This window comes from Dermacentor silvarum, chromosome 11 (assembly GCF_013339745.2).
Source record: "Dermacentor silvarum isolate Dsil-2018 chromosome 11, BIME_Dsil_1.4, whole genome shotgun sequence".
In the NCBI taxonomy this organism is placed as follows: Eukaryota; Metazoa; Arthropoda; class Arachnida; order Ixodida; family Ixodidae; genus Dermacentor; species Dermacentor silvarum.
The window spans coordinates 64,934,798-64,958,676 of NC_051164.1; the positions used below are offsets into that span (position 1 = coordinate 64,934,798).

General features: G+C 45.2%; 1 protein-coding gene across 4 annotated transcripts in view; it reads left to right on the top strand.

Annotated features, from left to right (window-relative positions):
* The window catches only part of LOC119434129 (mucin-2), a 61,921-nt gene extending 38,262 nt beyond the window's left edge, over positions 1-23,659 (top strand). For 3 of the 4 annotated variants that reach the window (XM_049658650.1, XM_049658651.1, XM_037701450.2), the window contains 11 exons: positions 12-245; positions 702-1,577; positions 7,653-7,880; positions 9,164-9,382; positions 13,229-13,480; positions 14,284-14,400; positions 14,704-14,783; positions 16,201-16,349; positions 16,438-16,532; positions 17,880-17,982; positions 19,365-23,659. In XM_049658650.1, coding sequence (XP_049514607.1) covers positions 12-245; positions 702-1,577; positions 7,653-7,880; positions 9,164-9,382; positions 13,229-13,480; positions 14,284-14,400; positions 14,704-14,783; positions 16,201-16,349; positions 16,438-16,532; positions 17,880-17,982; positions 19,365-20,182 — 3,171 coding nt within the window. In that variant the 3' untranslated portion in view covers positions 20,183-23,659. Of the gene's footprint in view, positions 1-11; positions 246-701; positions 1,578-7,652; positions 7,881-9,163; positions 9,383-10,223; positions 11,320-13,228; positions 13,481-14,283; positions 14,401-14,703; positions 14,784-16,200; positions 16,350-16,437; positions 16,533-17,879; positions 17,983-19,364 lie in introns of those variants that run through there. The other variant, XR_007464297.1, reaches the window with a different exon arrangement.
* The last annotated feature ends 220 nt before the right edge of the window (positions 23,660-23,879 follow it).

The window sequence follows — 23,879 nt, forward strand, 5'->3', positions numbered from 1 at the left end:
GCTTGTCACAGCCTGTCTCGGCAGCCATGACGTCGGCAACGATGCAGCAGCAGCCGCAGGCACGTACGACAGCGTCACCAGCCGCGGAGAAAGTGAAGGCGCCCTCAGTCAATCTGGCCGAGTTGCTCAAGGAACACGGAATCATGCCGGAGTCAACACCTCCGCCCTCCCCTACGTCCAATCAGGATAGCACCATATCAGTCGACGTTCCCGTGACACCAGCACCAGTCACAGAGAATGTGCAGGTCAGTGACTGTTGGCAATTCTCCGCAACGCACCATTTGCAGCTTGGAAGATGGAGAACGTTTTTTGTTTGCATTGTTGTCCATTAGGTAATGTCAAGCATGTCCCCTTCACAGGTAGTCATGCAAGCCTGATCACCGCTAGGCTCTCCATTTCTCTTTTTTGCCCTTAAACGAGCTGTCGGAGCACACATCCAACAAAAGTAGCGACAGTGCCGGTGCTTTCAAACATCCTCTCTTATGCCCATTGTGTATGAGGGCTTCCGTTACGCCCGGTTCGTTCTATTTCATCTTCTATTCTCACCGGTAAGTGCTGGTGATAACAGTGGCATTGCACAACTTGAACTGGTCACAGGGAGTGAAAGGAATCTTAGATATTATAATTCTGGGCCCTTTGTAGTGTGTCACTTCGGGATTATCAATGGTTGAGAAGGGTGCTCTCGGTGCGTTTCCCTGCAGGTCGTGGTAAGCAAGTCTCCGCAGACCGTGGCAGTGTCTCCCCAGCAGCGGGTGCAGCTTTCATTGGCACATGACGGTAGCGTCGTACTGCACCCTCATGGCAGCAACCTGTCCTCCATGCCTGCACCAGTGCAGTCCCCGGGGCTGGTGGCAACAACCGTCACTCCCACGTCGACGAGCGCACCCGGCGCGACGGCTCTCTCGCGGACCCATTCGGCCCTCCTGGAGCGTCTCTCCGCAGCGCCGCCCGTCAGCGTGCCAGACCTAGCCTCCCTAACTGCACCACGCGTCTCTGTCAGTGCACCGACCATGGTGGCAGCTCCATCGCTCGTTGCACCCTCGGTGATGACGCCTTCTATGATGGCCGCAAATACGCACCCTCACCAGCTCACCCTGCACACCGTCAACAACGGACTGGTACCGGCGCAGCAGCTGGGTCAGCCACAGTCGTTTGTGACGCTGCACGGCACGGCGGTGGCCAATATGCTGTGCCACGGTAATAACACGCGCATCAACCACATTGTGGTCAGCCCGTCACCGTCCCTGGGACACCAGCAGCAGCAGCAGCACCACCACCATCAGCATGCTCTGCACCACACTTGTCACGCCGTGGGAAACACGGCTGTGGTGAGCTCGGTGGCCAGTGCCGTGGTGCCAACGACGACGACAACAGCGGTGATGGCGTCATCGCCAACGATGGTGGGTAGGACAGCGGTGCCAACATCCATGCCGCACACGGTGGTGACTGTGGCTGCGTGCCCCACTGTGACGACTGTGACTGTGACGCCCACGGTGATCGTGACGACATCGAACAGTAGTGCAACGGCACACACGAGTGGGAAGTGTACAGCGCCCATGAACTCTCAAAACCAACAGGTGGGAGAACCAGATCTTGCCTTGCTGTTTGGGGCGGGCCTTTGTGAAAGAAATGCAATATTTGCTATCAGGCGCATGTCGATTGCTTGCTGCGCTGGCTGCTTGTCCTTTTACTGTGGAGAGCAGTTCTGAGCTTTGCCAATTTTGGTCGTTTGTGGTCATCGATTGGTGCGTTTGTCACACTATGGCCCGGGCACAGCGCTGATTGATGTAGCAAAAAAAATATTGAACCCAAAATTCAAGCGATTCTGTGTTCGCAGGCGGACCATTTTAACCACAATGTTGCAGCCGCTTTATGCGCAATTGAGTGAGCCAATAGTATTTGCATTGGGCATTGACAAATGCTGGCAGTTTTATTTAGTTTATGCCTTTGCACAGCATAGCAATGCTCGGCCAGGCAGTGTTGAGACTCATCTTCAACGTTTGTGGGCACGGACTGCAGCACGCCTTTCCCTTGCTCTACAGGCGTTTGCATTGCGGTGCACGTAATATTTGTGTGGGTCAGAAGTTTGCAAAGTAAATGAAAAAAGAAATTTAAATTAAGTGATGTGTCCCAATTAACGGCAAATTTGGCAAAAGCCAGCTTGAGGACCACTCATGAATCAAGCACATCTTGCATGTCCTGCTTGGAAATGGATACTGCTATGGATAATACGTGTCTGCTCTTGCATGTAAACAAGTGTTGATAACTTTCTTTATGGGACAAAATTGGCACATTGTGTCCAAAACACACCATTTTTTATAGAACTCAATTATCGAGAGTTGCAAAAAGAGACGTAATCGCACGCCTTCTGGGGAGCCAAGCGGGCAAGCACCTCGCGGTAATGCTTTGATTAGAAGCGAGATAAAAACCAGTTTTTCTCAACGCCCGTAACTCAGAACGACATGCGCGATAGAATGTTGATTATAAAGTGCGCAAGCATAGGCATTAGCATGTGGCAGTAAACTAGGCGAAGCATAAGTACTGCCAAACTACTATAGTGGGAGCCACCATAGAGCGAAGTGAAAAATTAGTATTGCTGGTAGCCGAGGTTCAGCAGACACAGTGAAGTCGTAGAAGTTCACAACACTTCCTGTACGACGCTTCATTACAAAAAAAAAGTTTTTTTTTTTCCCTATATGGGAGGTTTCCACCACACATGATCCTCAGAGGTTAATCAGCTGACACCATGCTTTGTGTACAAATTTCCTAATTACATCACACCAACCTATTCTCTGCCATCGTCAACTATGCCTTGAATTTTCGGAATACACGACATGACACTGACGAAATGGGGTTTCGACACAAATTTTAGAAAGTGGGAGGTTGTCCTTCATTTTCTCATTTCATAATAAACCTCTCGCCAGGAAATTAACGGCAATGTAAAGTTACGAAAGAGCACTTTATTTGAACTGATTCAGTATTTCTCTTTGATGTCCTTTAATAGAGCTGAAACATTTGTCATGGAACCCATGTCCCATAAGCTTTTGTGGCTAACCGCACTGCTTAGTCACAGTTCGTACATCATTGCTTCTGTCAGTCATTTGAGGCAGGCAACATAAATTATGGAAACATTTCACAATGACTCAGTGACATTAGACATATTTTTTGTAAATTTCAGGATGATGAAATTCAGTTGTTTTGCATGCATGCAGTTTGCCAGCGCTAAATTACTTTTTTTATATTATCAGAATTAGTGCTGATGGCATATTTATCCAAATTTGCATGAGCGAAAGGTGCAACTAAATGAGCACACACAACTTCATTGTCATTGAATTTCTTATTTAGACCAACGAATATATGCCACAGCGAGGCATTTCATACAATAACATACCTGCCAACTTTTACAGTTTTATCGTAAAATACCCGATTTCAGCGCTTCTTTATGATTGTCGTATTTATACAAATGTCTTAAGATCTTTCATTTGCGCCTACATTCAGGCAAAAATAACTTTAAAGGAAGACAAATACATTCGCCAAGTGATTTTTTATGGCCCAATTTTGTGGACCCATTGATTACATGGGCGCACCCGTGCAGCAGCGATATCAACAGATAGAACCAATGTATTACAGCAGCCAAATCCATAGCCCCTACGTGAATATTGCATCAATAAAATTCATAATTGTTTGTGCTTGTCTGTGGCACAGATAATTGCTGCTGCGACTTATATAGAGCAGAGTGCCTGTTAACAGCATTCCTAGAGAACAAAGCCTGCAAATATTTAATAAACAGTGCAGATATTGAATAATCAGATAATCTTCGGTATTTCTTTCTCTTCCGTAGTAGCGTTTCTTGAATTCTAAGGTTGGCAGGTCTGCAATGAGCACCGCATTTTTAATCATCATGCTTATGAATTAAACATAGCTCAAACGTTGCTTACAACTTGGAAATACTTGACCTTGTTTTTTTTTTGCTTTTTTTTTCACACTGTGCTATTGATAACAGAAAAAATCATGATTAGAAACACTCTTGCTAAAGTAATTATGTGTATTTTTTTAAAGGTTCAATAACCTTGTCGCCTTTGAGTGATTTATTCCATAGTTGAATTGCCCACTTTTAGTTTTTGTACAGCTTCAACAATTAGTATTAAACTCTCATAAATGTTGTGGCAAATAGTGTCCTTTGTTTATAACAAGTCGCTATGTTTGTTTTGTGTTAATTTTCCCTCCTCCAATTTAATGCTTGAAAAGTGTATTTAATATTGTTATCTTACTGGTGATTGAAGACCTTTATAGCAGTCTTTTTTTTTTTTTTCTTGGAAATGCCACAGATCATACTTTTAGTACTTAGATGTTGTATATATGCCTGACATCATATTCAACACGTAGTAGAACTATACTTTATTTCACTGGTAATCATTTTTTAGATGCATTCTTGCATGCAAATGTCATTTTTTTTAAAATAGGTAACAAAATTCGCAGTCGAAAAAAAAAAAAAATCGGAAGACACATTTTTAATTCTGAAGTAACTCTTTCATTAAGTTCTCAGCAGTATGCCATACGGCTACTCATTAAGCCTGTCATCCTAACAAAGTTATTTTTTTCTTTTCATATTCATGACCTTCAGGTAACCTTTACGATTCCACATTTACGACAGCTTTACTCTTGTCATTATGCTAGTTAAGTATCTTTTCATTGCATCTTTTTTTTTTTAATATGATTGCAAGCCAATTTGTTCTTGCCAAAATTTAAATTACTTTCCTGTTTCATTCACATTCATCTGCATCACTGATTTCAAAGTATTTACTCATATTTGGGCCACGATTGTGAGGCGAAGAAAAGTACTCGAGAACTTTGAGTTCAGGTTTCTTTAGAATGCATTTACTCATAAACAATTGGCTATGGCTTCGGCTAAGCTCTTTTGTGTCAACTTGCATCACTGGATGTGTGCTGTTCATAATAATAATCGTTAATGTATATAATATATATTATCGTTCTTAATAGCATTAAAATCCCCAATCTCCTTTGAAGGATGGATGAAAAAACAATTTTGCTGGCTTGGCAAGCTTCCTGTCACTGTAAGAATGGCCTTTTGGCTTTCGCAGAAGCAAAATTAATGTTGCAGAAGTACTGACTTTCAATGTACTACTTGTGTTTTCAACACTGTAGAGGCTGTACCATGCACTTCTCGCAAGTAAAAGGACGACACTTGACAAGTACAAAGATTGGAAAACATAATATAGTATTTTAATTTGATTCCAAAGTTGGTCTTGAAATGCCAGACCTGGCATTAGTGACATCATCGTAACATCATGACAAGGAGTGAAATTTGCCAACGTCCTGTAGCAATACGGCTGCATGCATTATTTGTTTGGCTGCGCTCTCATATGGCAGCCACTGCAATGGAATGGAGCCAACCACTCTATCATGATATTATGACACATCCAGCTCCTTGGTGCTAAAATCTATACTAGTTCATAGAAAGGAGTATCATCATAAATTATATACGGTGCTCTGTCTGGCAAGTATTTTTTATAAGGTTTAGAGTGTTCGGACCTCCCTATAAAACACACGCATGCACGTGCGCACACACGAAAAATAATGTTGACACAATTTCAATAGTAATGTTCCTCTTCAGTGTCTTTCTAAAAGAACAGTGACGTTGAAATGACTCCCAAAACAACCTCCGAGACTTCGAAAAAGGCTTCCAGAAAAATGCTATTCCAAGTGTCAACTTCAAAGTCGCGCAACCTTGATCTAAGATAAGACAGAGCAATATGTTTTGTCTTACTAGATTCCTTGAATCATGCAGAAGCTGCTCATAACCTGTTTAGCAAAACTTGAGAAACTTATTTTTCTGAAACTTCTCTTAAATATTGAGTTTGAATGAAGCTTGCATAGGACTAAATGACATCAACAGAAATAAAGCGCATATTTCAAAATAAGCACATTAAATTACATATATCATAGGAGCACCATAACACGAATGGAGATATTAAAAAAAAACAAGAAAACTTTGGCGCCTACCTAAAGGGGTCCGAGCTACCCCTCAGGCTTGGTGAAAAAACAGTCTGCTGATAGCATACGTTGCTGTGAATATCTCAGCCAACTTTTGCAGTCGTGCACGGCGCATGGAGCTTGCAAGCAGAGCCAAAGACTCTCTTTTCAACACAAGCCTTCTCCTCAAGCTTTTCGGGGCTGCCATATTTCGCCATACACCGGATTACCATACGTGGCTGCTATTATTGCCCAACAGCTGACATCAATCAAGAAGGGTGTTCGGATCAGTACGCTTCTTCGTACTGTTACTGTGTATATTTATTGACGCAGTTTAATAAACGGGCTGAAGTAAGTGAAAATCTGCATTTTAAGTTTCGATAAGAACTACGTACTTCCAGAAGTACGACTATCGTACTATCGCCGACTATCGTCTGCCAACGCTTGGCCCCACTGCTCACCAGTGTCGTAGCCATCAGGTCTCGCTAATTTTGATTAGTTTTGAATGCTCGGCTAGCCTCGAACTACGCGATTTTAAGATCAGACCACACGTACGCTTGCCAGCACGTGCTCACTCGTGGCTAGACGCCTTGGGACTTCGCTTTGTATTGAACTATGGTGGATGGACGTGGCTGCTATCCATCGGTCAAGCTTCTGCAGGACAAAGCTAGTGTGAACCACGTACCGCGGCCAGACTCGAGCTCAGTAGCACAACCCGTGCACATAGTTAGCCACTGCAGTTGCATGTAGCTGTATCTGCAGCGTAACGTAGATATGGTGGCCGCCGCAACAAGCACGCTCGCTGAGCTCGTTGCATCTCGCTGAGAGCTGCATGCTTTGATTGGTGTTTGTGGGTGACATGACTCAAGGCTCGAGTGCCAACACCTCACAAACAGGTAATCTGAGTCCCTAGTTGCACACCCCCGATGTGTCGCCATCATGGTCGAAGCTCCTTACGTTAGAAATCCTTTCAATCCGAGTCCTGATGGCAGCATCCATCACTTGGCCGATGTGCACTCTGCCGACGTACTCGCACGAGAAATGGTGCGATTTCCATTAAGCGCGAAAGGAAATGTGGCTTTTTTGTGTGAGCGTACACGCACATAGCTATCTAGTACACTGTAGCACAGCAAAGGGATGACACACCGTGAACTGAACCATAAGCTGAGGGATAGCCTAGGAGTTTGGCATGTCGCAGGCTCCAAAATATGTAGTAGTGGCGTCTATGTGAATATCTCAAATCAAATTTGAACTGCGCGCCATGGTGACGTTCCTAAGGCGGAGCGTTGTGGGCACCACGCAACTCTTCCATAGCTTTCGCAGTGCAAGGCAATGAAGGAGCGGGAGCACCATGAAGGGCATCATAGGTGATTTTTTATTGCCAGCAACTCCACTTCTGCTGAACGAGTTGAAGTACTTTTTGCTGCAATGTATTTCTGAAATAGTCTATCCTAACGCCAGTGCATTGCAAGACTTCGACAAGTGGTTCTGGACCACATTAACTTCTCCCCTACCTTAAAATCTAAGACTTAAGCTCTAGACGCTGGTTGCAATTGTACCACGTTTTATCTGTGTGAACTTTCATTGAACTACTCTTTTGAGAAAATGTATTTGCACCGTGCCACTGCTCACGTGGTGGTCCTCTTCACTTTTTTCAGCTCTACGAGCAGCTGCAGTCACAGATAACCTACCTGAACTCCCTGAAGAAGCCCACGATGCAGCAGAAGCTCCTGCTGCAGCAAATGCTCTCCATCGAGGAGAAGCTGCGGGATTCCAACAAGCCGCAAGTGAGCTCCTCGTCCAACGACACCACCACAGCAGCCGCAGTGCCCACATCACACGCACACTGCATGCAGCGGCATGAAGTCAAGCCAACCGTCGTTTCGGTGAGCCACTTTCTTGCTTTCTTCTCCCGGCTCAAAGTGCAGGCCGTGCTTTTACAAGCATGCTGTACAACTATTGGCATTTTCTTTCTCTTTCACACTCTGTGTATGCGTGCGTGTGTGAGTGAGAGACGAGCAGGAAATTACTGTGAAGGCATTTTCATCAGCAACAGTAGAAATCGGTTAACTGGCAACACATTTTTGAAGACTGCTGCTGATTTTCAACATGATGCAGTGGAAATGTTACCTAACCCATGGTGGTAACATAAACTTATGTTAAACAGAAATGTTGAAACGGGGCTACTTTGCCTGAGGGCTCTGTCAATTTCGCCATGTACGCCCTTGCAATTTTAAAACAATATCACGCGAGCGTAGACCGCACGGCGTGTCAGCAGCCTTGTAGCGGTGAGGGGCGGCGGGATCGGCGACGTTACGCGTGGGCGCGCAAGGCGACCTCCAGTTCTAATGCATTTTGCTGTGGTGTTCGCTTCAGGAGTGCTCCTCGCTGTCACAAGGCCACTGACACGCCGTGTGGTCAACGCTCGCGCAATGTTATTAAAAATGAAAGGGTGTACAGATGCTGGCAACATTGATTACAGAAAGCAATAACAATGGCACTCCGCAGAAACTTGTTTGTAAAGAGGTGTAGAACTATAGGGGGAAAAAAAAAGACTGGACAAAAAAAGAACACAGTTAAAACAGAAAAACTGGAAATTGGTGTGGCTTTGGTTGCATGCTTGAATTTTAGCAGGTGGTTGCATGCTTCGGTGTTGTTTTGACGAGTAAAAAACCGTACAAATGGAGGCTTGCGACAATCATATTCAGGCATGATGCAGTGTCATAGATTATGTCACAAGTGATACGCAGTTGAACCGTGCTTGGGGTTTGTTGAGATCTCATTTCCCCAGTTCCTACAGATGCAGTAAAAAATTGGCTTTTGTTTGTTTGTGAAGCACTGGGTGGTAGGTTTTCATGATCTTCGGTTAATTACATTACTAGAAAGTCTTTTTTTACCCTGTGAAAGCTTCGCTAGAAGCAAGGAATGGCTGACTAAAATTTGTCGTCGGAGTAGTTCTGCTTTAAAGAATGCTCACGTGACATGTTTGACTTCCTGACCTTCTAAACCATTAAAAAGTACCATTCTAAACTTTAAACAATTTACTGTAATACTTGTTTCTATGAACCACTTTTGGTTTTGGTAGACAGGAAGTGGATGTGTCATGATGTCACAAATATTAGCTCATTCCATTCTTTGTTGGTGCTTCTTTGTTCTTCTCGTCAAGCAGCACCCGATGCCTGCTGCGGCCACCATAATAACAGTGAAGCCATCCGCGGTGACGACGGTCCAAGTGCCCACAATCACTGTTGCCACGACGACGAGGACTAACAGCCGTACCACACACCACAAGGTCAACCATGCCGATGTCAAGCCGAAGGCTTCCATCCTGCATGCTGGGAACACAGCATCTATAATCGCCACGCAAAAGGCCATCACCTCCCATTCCGTAAGCATTCTTGTCTTTACCATTACTGAGTGAGATGCCTCGTACAGGACACATGCCATTCGTGCGAGACACTTGTTTTGCGTGAAAATCTTTGGACTGCAGGAAAGATGAATGCATGAATGGCGATGGATTTTTTTTTTTTTTCTTCCCTTGCAATCGCAGAAGCTTGTTGTTTGTCTTGTAGTTTCACCACAAGTACGCTGCACAAGCTCAACTATGCACAGTTGACTAAAAGGAGCAGGAAAACAGGCTAGAAAACAGGCCACAGGGTTTGGGTGTGTCAATCCTTATCATACACAGTGTAGCATGGACAAGTGCTGCTCATAACTTGTAGTAGGTTGAACTTGTCACTTTTTCTCCTATTTACTGCTATATAACATACTGACTGAGTGTGCTGCATTGTGCAGTTCCACTCCTGGCCATAGTAATAGTGGCATAAAAACACAATGGTGGTGATATCCATGCAGTGCTGATAACCTCTCGCATTAGAAGCAAGGTTGAACGATGGTGCAACCGAAATGCAGCCAGAACGCAGGAACTCAAACATGTTTCAAGTGCTGCGTACTCACATGCGCTCATGGCTCAGAAAGCAGAGCTTGGAGCTTTTGCTGACCTCTATTACTAAGCATAACCGCTGCTGCTGCTACTGCTGCTGTTCAACTGTGGTGACCCCTGCCTGCTGAGCATCCTTTGCTGCTGCTTGGCAGGGGAAGCCGTTGGCTGCTTCTAACCTTTGGCTCTTGCTTCTTTTGCTCTCTGCCCTCCTCCCCTCCCCCCTCCTCCTCCTCTATGTCCCTTGCCTCTCTGCCCCACCCTTTTGCTGGCTTGCTGGTTGCCGCAGGGACCGGTGCGAATAATAGCCACTGCGCCGACCACCACGAGCGCTGCTTGTGCCTCTTCTACCTGTTCCTCCGCTCCTTGCTCTTCTGTGTCGGCACTGAGCGTGCCGCTGGCATCGGCCTCCCCACTGCGGTCTTCACCAAGTGTGGCACCCGTGTCGTCTGCGTCACTGGTGTCAAGTGTGCCACTGGTCTCCGCGGCACCACTAGCATCTAGCGGGCCCATGTTATCAACTGCATCATTGGCATCATCAAGCCTAACACCCGTGTCGAGCGCCTCTCTGGTGCCCAGCTTGCCGGTGGCATCAAATGCACCATTGGTGTCAAGCATACCGACCGTGTCAACTGCCCCAGCACTGGCGCCAACCATGCCAGTGGTGTCTTGCGCGCCATCAGCACCTGCTGCACCTCTGGTGTCGAACATGCCAGTGGTGTCATGCATTCCGCCGTCACCTACTGCACCTCTGTCAAGCATGCCGGTGGTGTCATGCATTCCATCGGCACCTTCTCAATCTCCGGTGTCAAACACCCTAGTGGTGTCATGCGCTCCATCATCGCATACTGCACCTATGGTGTCGAACATGCCGGTGGTGTCATCGTGCATTCCATCGACACCTATGGTGTCTAAACTGCCAGTGGTGTCATGCGCTCCATTCAGCACCTACTGCACCTCTGGTGTCAAGCAAGCCAATGGTATCATGCTTACCTCCAGTATCCACATCGGCATTGGTTTCAAGCATACCACAAGTGTCAGCTGCAATCTCGGTGTCTAGTGCACCGCATATTTCTGGTACGCTGTTGGTGTCGACGGCAGCACTAATGTCAAGTCCATCGCTATTGGCATCAAGTACACCGTTGATGTCATCTGCACCACTGGTATCTACAGCACAGTTGGTGTCGTCTGCACCACTGATGTCGACCGCATCACTGATGTCCTCAGCACCTATGACATCGACTGCACCTATGGTGTCATATGCATCTCTAGTGTCCAGTGCGCCAGTGGTGTCAACGGCTCCAATTATGGCGCCAAGCACGACTGACATGACAGTGCCATCGATGGCCTCTCACCCTGTGGCCACAGTGGCCTCCCATCTACGTGTAAGTTTTCCTTCTGGCTTGCAGAGCACGGAAACTATGGAGATTGCTTTTTCTCGCAGCATACCCCCTCTTTTTTCTTTAACAAAGCATGTTCACCGATTGCTACTTGTCAGGCATTGCATGTTCACCGATTGCTACTTGTAAGGTGTTATTTCTTCAAGCTGTATATAAACTCAAGTCGTACAGCTTGAAGAAAGCTCTACAATGGGGTTATGTGCTTTGTGCATGCGCGTTACTGCGAGCATGTAATTCACAATGTGCATTAAGGTGAGTGGTTTGCAACAGTTCTGTCAGAAATTACATCTCCAGGAACAAAGGTTACAAGAGAGAAAGTTCCGAAACAAGGACAGACTGATGATAAAGGGTTAATTATTAGCAATAAGTTCCGCAGGCCATGCCATAGGTCAAACCGTGCAGTCAATAAATAATATATATATATATATATCGTATAGTAGTGGCAGCCTCCCTTCAGCTGCATGCAGCACTTAGTGGTGACTCTCAAATTCCCGAAGGAGGCAATGTATTTGGTAGCGTATTTTCTTTATCTCGTGATATCTCCATTATTAGATGACCAGAACAAAATGCTCGTTTTAGTTGGCATAATTGCAGTCTCCTGAAGCTAAACTAGCTGTTGCTTTTGTGAGCATCACTCTGTTCTGTAGCACACTGGTGTTTTGCACACTATGGGTGACTGTGGTTAGCCAGAGCCTCAGAAAGACAAGACAAAGTGACGTGCACACTTGCATTGCATGCTTTTTGGCAACTGCAGCGTTGGGTGCACACACTGTAGCACGTGTGGTGTAAATCAACAAAAGAAAATACATAAAATCGGGGTAAGGGGGCTCTTCAGTAAGTATGCTGTATAATGTGTAATAAGCTGGTTTGTTGGGGTGTGTGGGTCTTGCACAAGTGAATGTACAGAGGCTTCTTAGCTTTGTCTCCCGCTAAACAACTTTCTTTTTTTTTTTTGGTAGGGATTCCTTTGCAATTTAACCTGGTTGTTGCCACAAAGTGAAGACTGGCTACCATTTAAATTCAGAAGTGCACTGAAACAGGTAACACTGGCAGGTGCAAAACACACGAGTATAGACTTGTGGCTACGGCTTGATTTAGTTGCATGGTAAAAAACGCCAAGTGGCCAGAATAATCTGGAGCCCTTTACTATGGCATCTCTTATAAGGCTCAGTTTTGGGATGATAAAACGTATCAATCTTCACAGCGAGGTGGCTGTTTTCACCTCCTAAAGTTAGTGTGTAGCTTGCACATAGTCAAATTTTTAATTTTTTTTCTTCTTCTTTTCCTACAGTGAATGTCTATTAAGTTTCATTACACTGTCTTGAAGTTCTCTCTATTTGCTTGCATAACTAGTGCTAGTGTGGAAAATAATTTCTTTTGTGTTTTTTTTAGGTCTCTGTCGGCATGGCCTTGTTGACAGCACTGTCAAGATCCCTTGTGGGGGCTACTGGCATGACCAGTTATGCAGACTTTGACGTTGGCATTTGCAGAAGTAAATTACAAGGCAATAAGCCCATCATGAAATGACTCATCAAAAAAGTGCTGCACTTCTCACAATTCTTGAACAAAATCAAGCAGATTCAACACACATATTGGGATCTATGCAGAGCTAAATGTGATGCGTACAATTGTGTTTATTTTCATCTTATGCATTGTGTAATGCCATGCAATGTTTATGCACTATGCTGTCAGCAAGCTATGCCAAAATTCAGGCACCAGACAGGCGGATACATCGTGCGAGATGCCTACCGTGCAGTGATACCACGAGAACAGTGATGCATGATGCAATGACTTTGCGAGTGTCGGCGCGTTAATGTAGACCCTTGATAGCCTGGGAAAAAAAAAAAAAAAGAACCTGGCTCAGCATTGCCGTATGCTTTGACCGACCCTGCAGGTTCCTAACCAGGCCTCGTCCAAGTTTGTGCCGCAGTTGCACCACGCTGTGCACCATCACCACCACCACCACCACCACCTCCAGCCATCACCGGTGGCAAGCAGCGTGCCGCCAGTCAACCAGCGGTCGCCACCCCAGCCCCGGCCTCAACCTGTGGTGGTGCGGCTGCAGCACCCAACCAACCACATCATCGCGCCGCCCAGCACGACCAAGCAAATCCTGGTGCAGGTGCCTTCTGTTGTGAACAAGCCGGTATGTGCATTGGTACTTCCTACACTGTCTGCCTGTATACAGCGGTGTCACTGCCACACACTGTCTCGCGATTTCTTAACACCGCAGCCAAGGTCCTGCAAAACGTTTTGGGACTGTGCACTAAAACTTAATTGTGATTGTAATCTCCAGGATACTGCCGTCATACTGAAACAAACGCTAAACACATTTGTTTCCTGAACCCCGTCATGAAGTGTGAACGCCTCCACAAAAGTGCACTGTGCACTCTACAAATGTTCTTGCTCACTTGTTGAATGCTACAAAATGAGGTGAAAATACTGTGAAGCTCATTGGAATCTTGATAGGGTAAACAGCTGAAGAGACGGATTGATGCAAGCTCTCTGGCTGCAGTGGGGTCACACACACGTAAAGCAAATGAAATGTACACCTATGGTTCACACATGACAAGAGCTGTCTGCACAAATTTTAAACAAAAGCATAGGTGAAGCCCACTTTCAGTTTTGTACCTGGTGACTCCCCCCTATTTCTGCAAAGGTTTTTGTAAAATATATCTTATTTTCGTTGAGTACGCTTATTCTTGATGTGTTTGGCACACAGTGCCTAAGTTTCAGCATTTCAACAGAGAGGAAGTGATGCAAGTCGTCACGAATGAACATACAAAGCAAGACTGTTTTAGGAGATATTTCTTGTGCCAACAGTCATGTAGAGTTGTTTTTACAAAGATTCGAGCGTTGCGTGCACTTATTCTTACAGCTTGTGTGTGAGGACCATCTTTAGTTGGCCGTTATCGGCACATGCGCTTAGCCAAATGCATCCATTTTCAGCCTTCAAGCAAAAGCTCTGGCAGCAGTAATAGCAGTTCCACAAAGTCTACTGTTCCTGTATTACCGAGCAAAGTGGAACCCATTGTTCCCAAGCCCCCCCTGCCGCCGCCCGAACAAGTGAGCATTGCTTGCATGAAAATTTTACAATTTTTTTTAATGTGTGCTTAATATATATAATAGATAGCGTTAACCTGGCTTCAGCCAAGATCATCTCGCAGTGTCTCGCTTACCTTGCCGATCTTGCACAGTGTTGATGCTCCTTACCTTTACTTACACCAACACTACTGCACAGTAATGCGAGACGCTGCTGCTATTACTAGTAGCACTACCACCGTGTGGAATAGACAAGTTATTGCTCAACTTCAGCTGTTTCGACTCGTCTGCTACACAATGGCGTGTTCCACTGTTTTCTCGTTGCAGCCCCCCGCTCCCCCTCCTCCCCCGTCGAAGCCAGTAGTCGTCAAGCCTAAAGTTCCTGACCGTGTCCAGAAGATGCACATGTAAGTGTGTGTGTGACTGCGCTGTCCGATTGGGTTGTTTGAACTGCACGCACTGTCCTATGGTTGTTGTAGTGCAAGCTGTCGATATCTTAAGGGCACAAGAAAAAAAAAAGAAGAAAATGATTTCCAGATTATAGTACAACATCGAGAAAAAAAGCACTCTTCCTTAGAGAGGAGGCTTGGCTTGATAAGGCAAGAAAAGACACATAAATGACAGACTTCACATCTTGAATTCAAGGCTTCGCAGCCTTGAAGTTTGACAGCATCTGCTTAGGCCTAGTTAACTTTTTACCTCTAAAAGGGGCTACACTGCCTTCTAAAGAAGCCAGAAGCTAAAGAAGTGGCTGAAATAAGAGAAAATAGTTTTGAAATTAGTCACACCGCACTGGCATACCGTCGCTGAAGTTTCAGCACAACAGTTTGAAAAAAATTTAAGTAACGAAAATATAGTTTTGAAAGAACATTTCATCAGTCTCAACTGATTCAGTGTTTCACTTCAGTATCCATTCAGGATGCTTGGTAAGCCACAAGGGACACAGAAACAAGAAAGATGGGTTGCACCTCTGCCCTGAGGTCACTAGCTTGATGTGACATCATACGTCTTCACAGCATCTACTCGTGTTGTTTATTGGTTTAAAAAAAAAAGGGGACATTGCATTCCAAAGGAATTAGGGCTCAATCCTGAAAGTTTCAAGAGCCTTTCCTGCAATAAAACGACCGAAACATGAAAAAGCACTTCTAAATTCCCTACGTCGCTCTGACATGTACCTGGCATCGAGGTTTTGGTACGAAATTCAAAAAGGAAAACTTATACATTCATTATCTCCTTTCGCGCAGAATGAATGACAGCAGTTCTAAAAGAATACTTTGCTTCTGTAAATGATTGTGTTGCACACGAAATCTTGATGTAAGGGGTCCTCGCAATTAATTTACGGTTGTTTGCTTATGCGTTCCACTACATAACTTAGTTCTTGCATAAAAACTTGTTTTATTCGGCTCCTGAGATTGTGTGGTGAACAAGCTTCAAAATGCAACGTGCTGTGTTTCGCTATTTCTTTCATGCACACAGGTAGTAGACCTGGAGCAGATAACGTTAGGACATAAGCATTAGCAGTTTTTTTTTTTTCTTCTTTTTGTACAAGTTGCTCTGCTGCTGAAAAAACAAAGCACTCTTTTTTTCCATACACACTGTCACTCGTTTGTGTCACATAAGTTTAGTTGCCACAGTAATCAGCCGACTTTGGTAAGTGACTGATATTTAAGAAACCGAGTATGTAGTAGACATTGCATTCCTAAGTCGAAAATTACTATTGGCATTCTGTTCATATTTGTATCTTTATAGTATATTCGCACACATGAGATCTGCTGCACCAGCAACGAGAAGGTGTTTTGTTCATTGTCTTTTCTTGTGTGGCAGGTTTCATCAACGACTATTGGAAGACCAGAACGGTGCTATGGCTGCGGATACCAAGAACCCCTTCACTTCGCGGCGCGATGCTTGCCAAAGGTTGTTGCGGTACCACGTCTACAACTCGGGGCTACCCAGGGAAGAGGACCTGCACAAAAGTACGCTTTCGATGACCGCTTCCCTTTGACTAGCCTTTGCGCCGATGCCAGTGTGGCTAACCGATTGCTTGATCCATCTCTTTCGCAGCGGACGAGATATTTGCCGAGGTCTCCGAACGCCTGCTGGGGGAGAGCCGACAGCTGTATCAAAAGTTCCACTACCTCATGCTGAAGGAAGGGATGGTGGGTCGCACTGAAGCGTTTGCCAAGCGTTTCTAATCTGCTGCGGATCAGAATCAACAAAAACGATTTTGCATTTACAGTCAAACCTTGATGCAATGAACTGCACTAAACTGCCAAAATTTGTTCTTTATCTTCTTCACACACATCTTATGACCGAGCGTTGTTAAGGCCTCCCTCCGAATTGATATATTTTTCTGAAACTGCGGTGCAAACTTCGTAGAAAAAAATTTGGAGCCTAGATATGCAAGTCACATCAGGCTAGTCCCCATAATCATTGTAATTGATTATGAACAATGACCTCTTTATTATTGAGTTGCAGGTTTTCTTTCATTATTATTTACGAATAAAACAATTGTTAATGTAGTGCTCATAGTAACAAGGTCTGACTGTATCGAGCTTTCTTTCCTTTTAGTTTTACGGCTATCTTTTACATTGCTTGCATAGACTTCATCTGCACTGTGGCAGTAGTGTAACCACAACCAATTTTCTGGCACCAAGTTCGCTAGAAAAAAGTGAATTCAGTAATCAACTACGGGTACATGTTTTTAATGTTCATATCTCAAATGTGCCACATACATTAAGCTCATGTACCACAACATGCAATAATAGTAAGTGGACCAGGGACTCCACGATAAAGCAGACTTTCTTTACTGTCAATGAATGTAACATGAAATTGAGGACTGCATCCAAATCTTGGCATTGCAAACTGTCCAGTGCATTCGTCAATTTCACTTTGTGCACATGAATTACGAATATAAATTTAGTTTTTTTTTTTTTTTTTTTTTTTTTTCTCTGGTGAGCCTGTGGTTCGTATATACTTTTGCTCATGATTGCGACAAAGTTTTGCTCATGATTGCGACTAAGTTAAGAAATTTGCAGGCACAAGTTGGAAGTAGCTAGCGCAAGACGGGGGTAATTGGAGATCGCAGGCAGAGGCCTACATAAGTATAGGCTGATGATGATGATGATAACACGTATAGTTAGTTGTCATGTATCCTTGAGGTTTAGTGTCCTTCCTTGTTTTTTTTTTTTTTTTTTTTTTTTTTGTGGTACATATGTGCAGCTAGTATTAAAAGATTGTGTGTGCGTGTTCAGAATTCCCCTGCAGTATTTGCCTGCCTCAAGCAAAGCGGTGCATCATGAATGTCAATATGTGCTGCAGACTGATCTAAAATCCAGGCTGCGGAAATAGCTTCTTTCAAAATATTGTGCCCCGTGAACTTTTCAAGCGAACTGTATCTTCCCTATGTGGTAATGCTCACATGGTTCTTTCGCAGTGAAATATTACTTGAAGTGAAAAAACCTTGTGGCTTTAACCAAAGGTGCTTCGTCTCTTTTGTCTTGCAGAGAGAATGCTCAAGTGCCGAAAAGATCATGATCGAAAAGCTCTTCCTTGAGCACGAAACTGATGCCTTGATTGCTGAAAAGCGCGCAGCAGAGGAAGGGCAATGTAAGTTTTCTTTTACATTCTTCTGTTTGGCCAACTTCTTCTTCGTGACAGCGGTCATGTCATGTTAAAGTTACATGTGCTTTGAAGGGACACCAAGCAGAATGTTAATGGTACATTTGGCTGGCTCCTTACGTGCTCTTTATCGGAGCCAGAGAAGGCGTGACCAAGCCGAACGTGCATCCGCTTGTCGTAGCAATCGGAGGTCGGAAGAGGAAACACATCGGCACATTTTCTGTCGTAAAAAAAAAAAAAAACAGAGCGCGCAAGTGCGGAGGCATGCCACTGTGGCTGACGTCATGCAAACAGAATGCAAACAGAAGCTGCAGGAGCCACATGACCAGAACTCCGCCAGATCTCGATTGCATTCCCAGGTCGAAGGTGAGAGTGCCTCCGAGCGCTCCGAGCTTTTAGCAGTGGCACTCTGAAAGAACCAGCCAAATGTACCATAAGTTGGATGCCGTGTTCCAATATTCGATGTAGATGGCTAAATAGACAGCAAAGCGGACAGCGGCCATCTAAGTACCATTTCATTTCTAACGAACCCAGTGAAGAAGGCAGTTTCACGAACACAGCTCCAAAAATCAAGAACGATGCAGACTATCTTGCTGTTATAACAAGATGGTGGCTGAGCAAGTCTAAACGTTCTGCTCAGCGACCATCTTGTTTGAACAGCATCTTGCTTAAAAAAAAACATGTAGTCACCCTTTCTCGTAAGCGACATTGTGCTTTTTTTTTAGGTTCACATACGCAAATTGTGATACCATGAACCTACAGTGATAATATGTACCTTTCTTAATTTTCTTTTCATGCGAGGTGGTGTCAGATTGCAGACATTTTCGATAAGTGTTCCGTTACTTATATTAAATGCTTTCTTATTAGCACTCAAAGTAGACCATCCTCAACACTGGCCAGAATTGGTACACATCCTAGGCTGTGTTGGTAAATTATGCTTCTGCAATAGCTAATAAAGAGCCACTTTAATTACGAGAGAAGGATTGTTAAGCCAGAATGGACACAAAAACAGAAAGCTGGAGGCAGTGCCGCCCTAAACTTTGCACACCAGCTTGCTGTGATGTCATGAATTTTGACAGCATCCACATTCAATTGATTATCGATAAAGAAAGAGACTACATAGCAATCCAAGAGAACCAATGGCTCTGAAGAACATCCCTTGATCTACCATCTGCACTACCCATTTCCAATGCAATAGAAGCATAATGCGAACAAGGATCATTTTTATCATTTTCATTCAAGTGGCCTTTACATGCACTGAACATTACACATCTGAAAGTGATAGACTGAGACAGGCAGCACCAGGAGAATTGTCACTGACATCTGTCACAATCTGTACATCTCACTGTGTAATTCTCATTCATTCACAGACACAACAACAGTTGAGCCACCACCACTTCCGCCAATGCCAGTGAGTGCATGGACATTCGAGTCAAGCCCCTCATTACCTTTACCTCGACCAGTAAAGAAGGAACCACCTGACTCTTGGCTTGACGATGATGACCGATCCGACCTGGAGCCGGCACCAAAGCGGCGCTCAATCAAGGAAGAAGAGCATGAGACCGTGATGGCCCCCATGGAAGAGGAACCCCCATCACTTCCACGAGTGTCGGTAACACCGGAGCACGTCGACCTTGTGTTGAGCATCCACAAGGAGCTCAACATGTCTCCCTCAGAAACCGGTGAAGACGACGAGTTTGCCCACGAGCTGGCCGACTTCGAGCCGCCCGTGGCTCGCTTCCCGTCGACGGCCGACCTCAAGCAGCCACAGCAGCCGCAGTTTAGCAGCGGCGGCAACGTCGTGCCTCCAGTGGTGGTGCCCGACTGGACTTGTGGTGGTAAGAGTGCGGACTCCGAACCGCGTGCGCCCGAACTGGACCTGTCGGGCATCGAGGGCTTGGACGACGACAGCAGCGGTGTGGACCCATTGGGTCGGACTCACTACTTTGGTGAGGACGAGGAGGAGGACAAGGACTCTGTGGAGCTCCACGACCAAGTCCAGAGTGCCATCAACAGCATCCTGGACTTCCGACGAGCCGGTGCTGACGAGGGCCTCTGTGTGGACTCTAAAGGAGCAGTGGCACGGAGTGGCAGTGGTCCCGAGCCCATGGACTATGATGATGCAACGGGAGACACGCAGCCCACGGACTCTGTTTTGGACGAAGCCGTCAGGAGCATCTTGTTGTGACCTCGGCAGTGTTGTTGCCGCTCCTCCTCCTCCTCTTTGTTTCGCGAAGCGTCGCACAACCGGCGACGGTCTCGTCTCTCGAGCCGCACGGCCGTGTGCGTGTGGATGCGTGCACGTGGTTTGCGCAGAGGTGAAAGCACGGTGATATTTGTCCCCCCTCCCCTCCTTCATTCTCTCGTGCCCATCTTATTCCTGTGCCCTCACTCTGTCCTCATTTCCTTCAGTTTGTTGTACGTGGCTTCATTTTGGCGACAACCTCATGGCCTTTCTTTTGTCGGGCCTGCACCTTACAGGAAGTGGTGAGCCCCCTGAACAGGCTCGACATTACCTTCTGTTCTCACAGTCCAGGTCCATGTTCTTTCAGACTCTTGCCGCCATGTCAACATTTGTCAAAAAAAAAAAAAAGACGCTCAAAGACAGGTCACGCTGCCCCGCAGACTGGGACAATTGCTCGAACAGGCACTGTGCCGACCGTCTCACAAAACTTGTGGTGAATCAGGTTTTGTGTACGTAGGCAGGCATCCTGGGCCCTCAAGCTTCATTCACTGTGCGCCCATGGTCTTACGCAGAGTCATTTTATTTTTCTGTTTGCCAGCCTCTCTTTTTCTTTGCTTTTAACTTCTATTTTACTTTTCGCCCTGCTCTATCGAACTGCTTTTCAGAACTCAGGGGGCCTTGTGTATATGTCTTTGGTTGATGCATTCGTCGTTGCCCCCTCTCTTTGCCATCGTCTTTGTACTGTTGTGCAGCACCTTATTTTTTTTTTCTTCATACTAGGCACAAATATGCAAACTGTGGCGCATCTAGCCAAACATGCAACTTGGAGGTCTCCCCCTTTTCTTTTACCCTTTGTTTTTGCAGCCTCCGATCTCCTACTTAAGTGAAAAGGGAGCCTCGCATAGTGATGAAAAAAGCAGACTCCGTGGGGAAGATGAGCGCAAATTTTTTTCAGTGCCTCATGTAAGAGTGTGAGATGTGCGTCGTCCCCATTTTGTTTGCTGCCAGTGTTGAAAAAAAAAAAAAAAAGACGATGAGAGGGGAAGCAGGCCAGCGAAACAACACATTTTTTTCTCATGTATAGGTGTAAATACGACAGTCGCACATATTTATACACAAGCACATCCACGACAAATGGAAATGGAACCTAGATTTCACTGCTGCTCAAACGACGTGATGATGAAATACATTTGATGTAAGTGGCGACGAGAGTGTTCTGTGACCTGACTATGGGTGCCTGTAGGAGACGAAGACGACACTGCTCCAGGCGACAAACAAGCTGGATGCCACGTGGTGGTGCAGAACTGTAGGCCTCGGTGTCAGCGGCAGGGCTCTCGGGAATGGGCTAGTTGACAATCGATCCCACTAGACCGCATCAAGAACTGGCCAACGGATGAGGAAATGGGATGGAGACAAGACCAGCCAGCGCTCGGCTAACAGATTTTGTTGGGCTCTGCTGGGAATAGCAAGAACATACAGTGCAAGCTGACAAGGGCAGAGGCAAGAGAGCATTTTGTCAAAGTCTCGTTCTTGCCTCAGTTCTTGTCTGCTCATGCTGCGTGCACCTGCAATCTGTGCTTGTCTCTGTCCTTTCCTTATCTTTTTACGCGGCTTTCCGTGCCGTGAATTCCGGTTGAATGTAGGAAAGTTCACCCTTTTGTAGCGCAGGCCTTGATATAAAGATGATTCCTTGATGTTGTAAGCACTGCAAGATTTGGCACGTGTGTGTCGCACACCCCGGCACTTTCACTCCCCTTGTGAGAGCGTTACACCGGCTGAAGCATATATTTCGGCTGCACAAGGGAAACATTTGTCATCCAGTCACAGTGGGTAGCATGAAGCTGCCCACTGTGACCACTCTTTGCAAGAAGGAAGACTTTAGCCTCAATACATGTGAAATGCAAGAATGCTCCATTAATTGACTGCCAAACTAATTTCGAGTTGTAAATTCAAAGCTTCAATCATTTTGTTTTAATGCTTTCAATTTTGGTCAGTTATATATTTCTTAATTGTCTAAACAAAAGTTTTGCAATGATAATCCACCATAATTTGACTTTAAAATGCAACAGGTTAACTGAAACGAGATCGTGGCATCTCGCAGCTCACACTTTTAAGAGTCGCTCTGAGGCAGCACCCCGTCGCTGTAGCTTCAAAAAAAGATATGCAAAGTGATTTCAGAAAAGTCTTGCAATTTCAGCAACTGTTTAATAAGAGCATTCGTGTGCTTTGCGTACAGTTTTGAGAGTTGGCACCAAGCCAAAGTTTTGTTAAGTGCAACAGCAGCGAAATAATATGCATGGAGGCACATTATTTCAATGACAGAAAACTAGGTGGTGGGGAATTTGCAGCCAGCTGGCGCAAGACAAGAGTAATAGGAGATTGCTGGGAGAGGCCTTTGTACTGCAATGGACATAATAGGATGACGACGCACCGGAGTGGTCCATAGAATGTTGATTTTTCAGAATTTCGAGAATAGGTAATGCCTTTCAACGCCTCACAGGTTGTGTGTGGCGAACTTCACAAAGAAAGCGCCAAGTAAAAGAACTGTGCCAGTAATCTTAGTGCAATGACATTTCATTCATCTCCATGTTGTGGCAAGTGAGAAAACTTCACAGCAATGTTCATTTTGCAGCAATGCCACTGTGCCATGCACTCGGAGTAGTGCCCGTAATCAATCATGACCATTAAGTCTAGTTCAAGTTCACTCATCTAAACTGGGTTAGAGAAAGCTGTGAAGGTGACTTTTCAGTGAAAGGAGTATTGACGTGACATTTTTGACTAGTCATTTCTTTTTTTACACCTTTAATGGAAGGTCCGAGCGCTCAAAAGTCTGAATTGCACTTATTCGTACAGAGGTTTGCTAAAACATCGACTCGTGACCATCAACATCATTTACCTAAACCAAAGGGGACACTCCTGGTCGTTCACCTTTCCACTAGGTGAACATTTTTTCTTTCCTCGAAACCTAGCAAATTCTTTAGTGCAAGGTGAACGTCGCCACTCCAGGAAAAAAAGATGCACGCCTCCGTTATTATAGATTAATAGCAACGTCAGTCTATAAATGAACCGCTGAGCCCAGAGGAGGCCAACAGTTCTGCACCAACCACGACGACTCCCCCACTGTGCAAGCCGCATGTCGCAACCGTTGGCAACAATATTGTTTTGTGATAGGCAAATCCTAAACTCCACCTCCTTGTTTGTTTGTTTTTTAGAGCCTTTCTGCCTTTCTTTTTTTTCCAAGCATACGTATGCAACTGGAATGCAAGTTGAGAAAAAAATATATATACGTGCAGAACATCAGAGAAGCTCAGGGTCCGGCAGTCACGTGCATGCGCTCGCAGGCATACAAGCAAGGAACAGCAGACACTGTATTGTACAGAGTTGAAATTTTTTCTAGAAAAGAAAAAAAAAATGCTACGGCAGATTAAAAAAAAAAGATGAAATTGTAAATATTTTATTAAAAGATCTTTCAAAAATTGACGCTGTGTGGCTTCTGCTTCATGTATGTAACCAGAGTCCTTTGGCACTTTCAAACGACTCTGCTACATACACGGAATTTGCACTGCAGCAAGGACTATGGCTTGTGTCAGCCGATCGGCAATGATGGCTACGCGTTCCAATGAAGAAAAAAGGGCTTGCCCATCGAGCAGTACTAATCCTTCTGTTCAAAGCTTCAGTTGGCGTTGTGTCCGCAATCAGA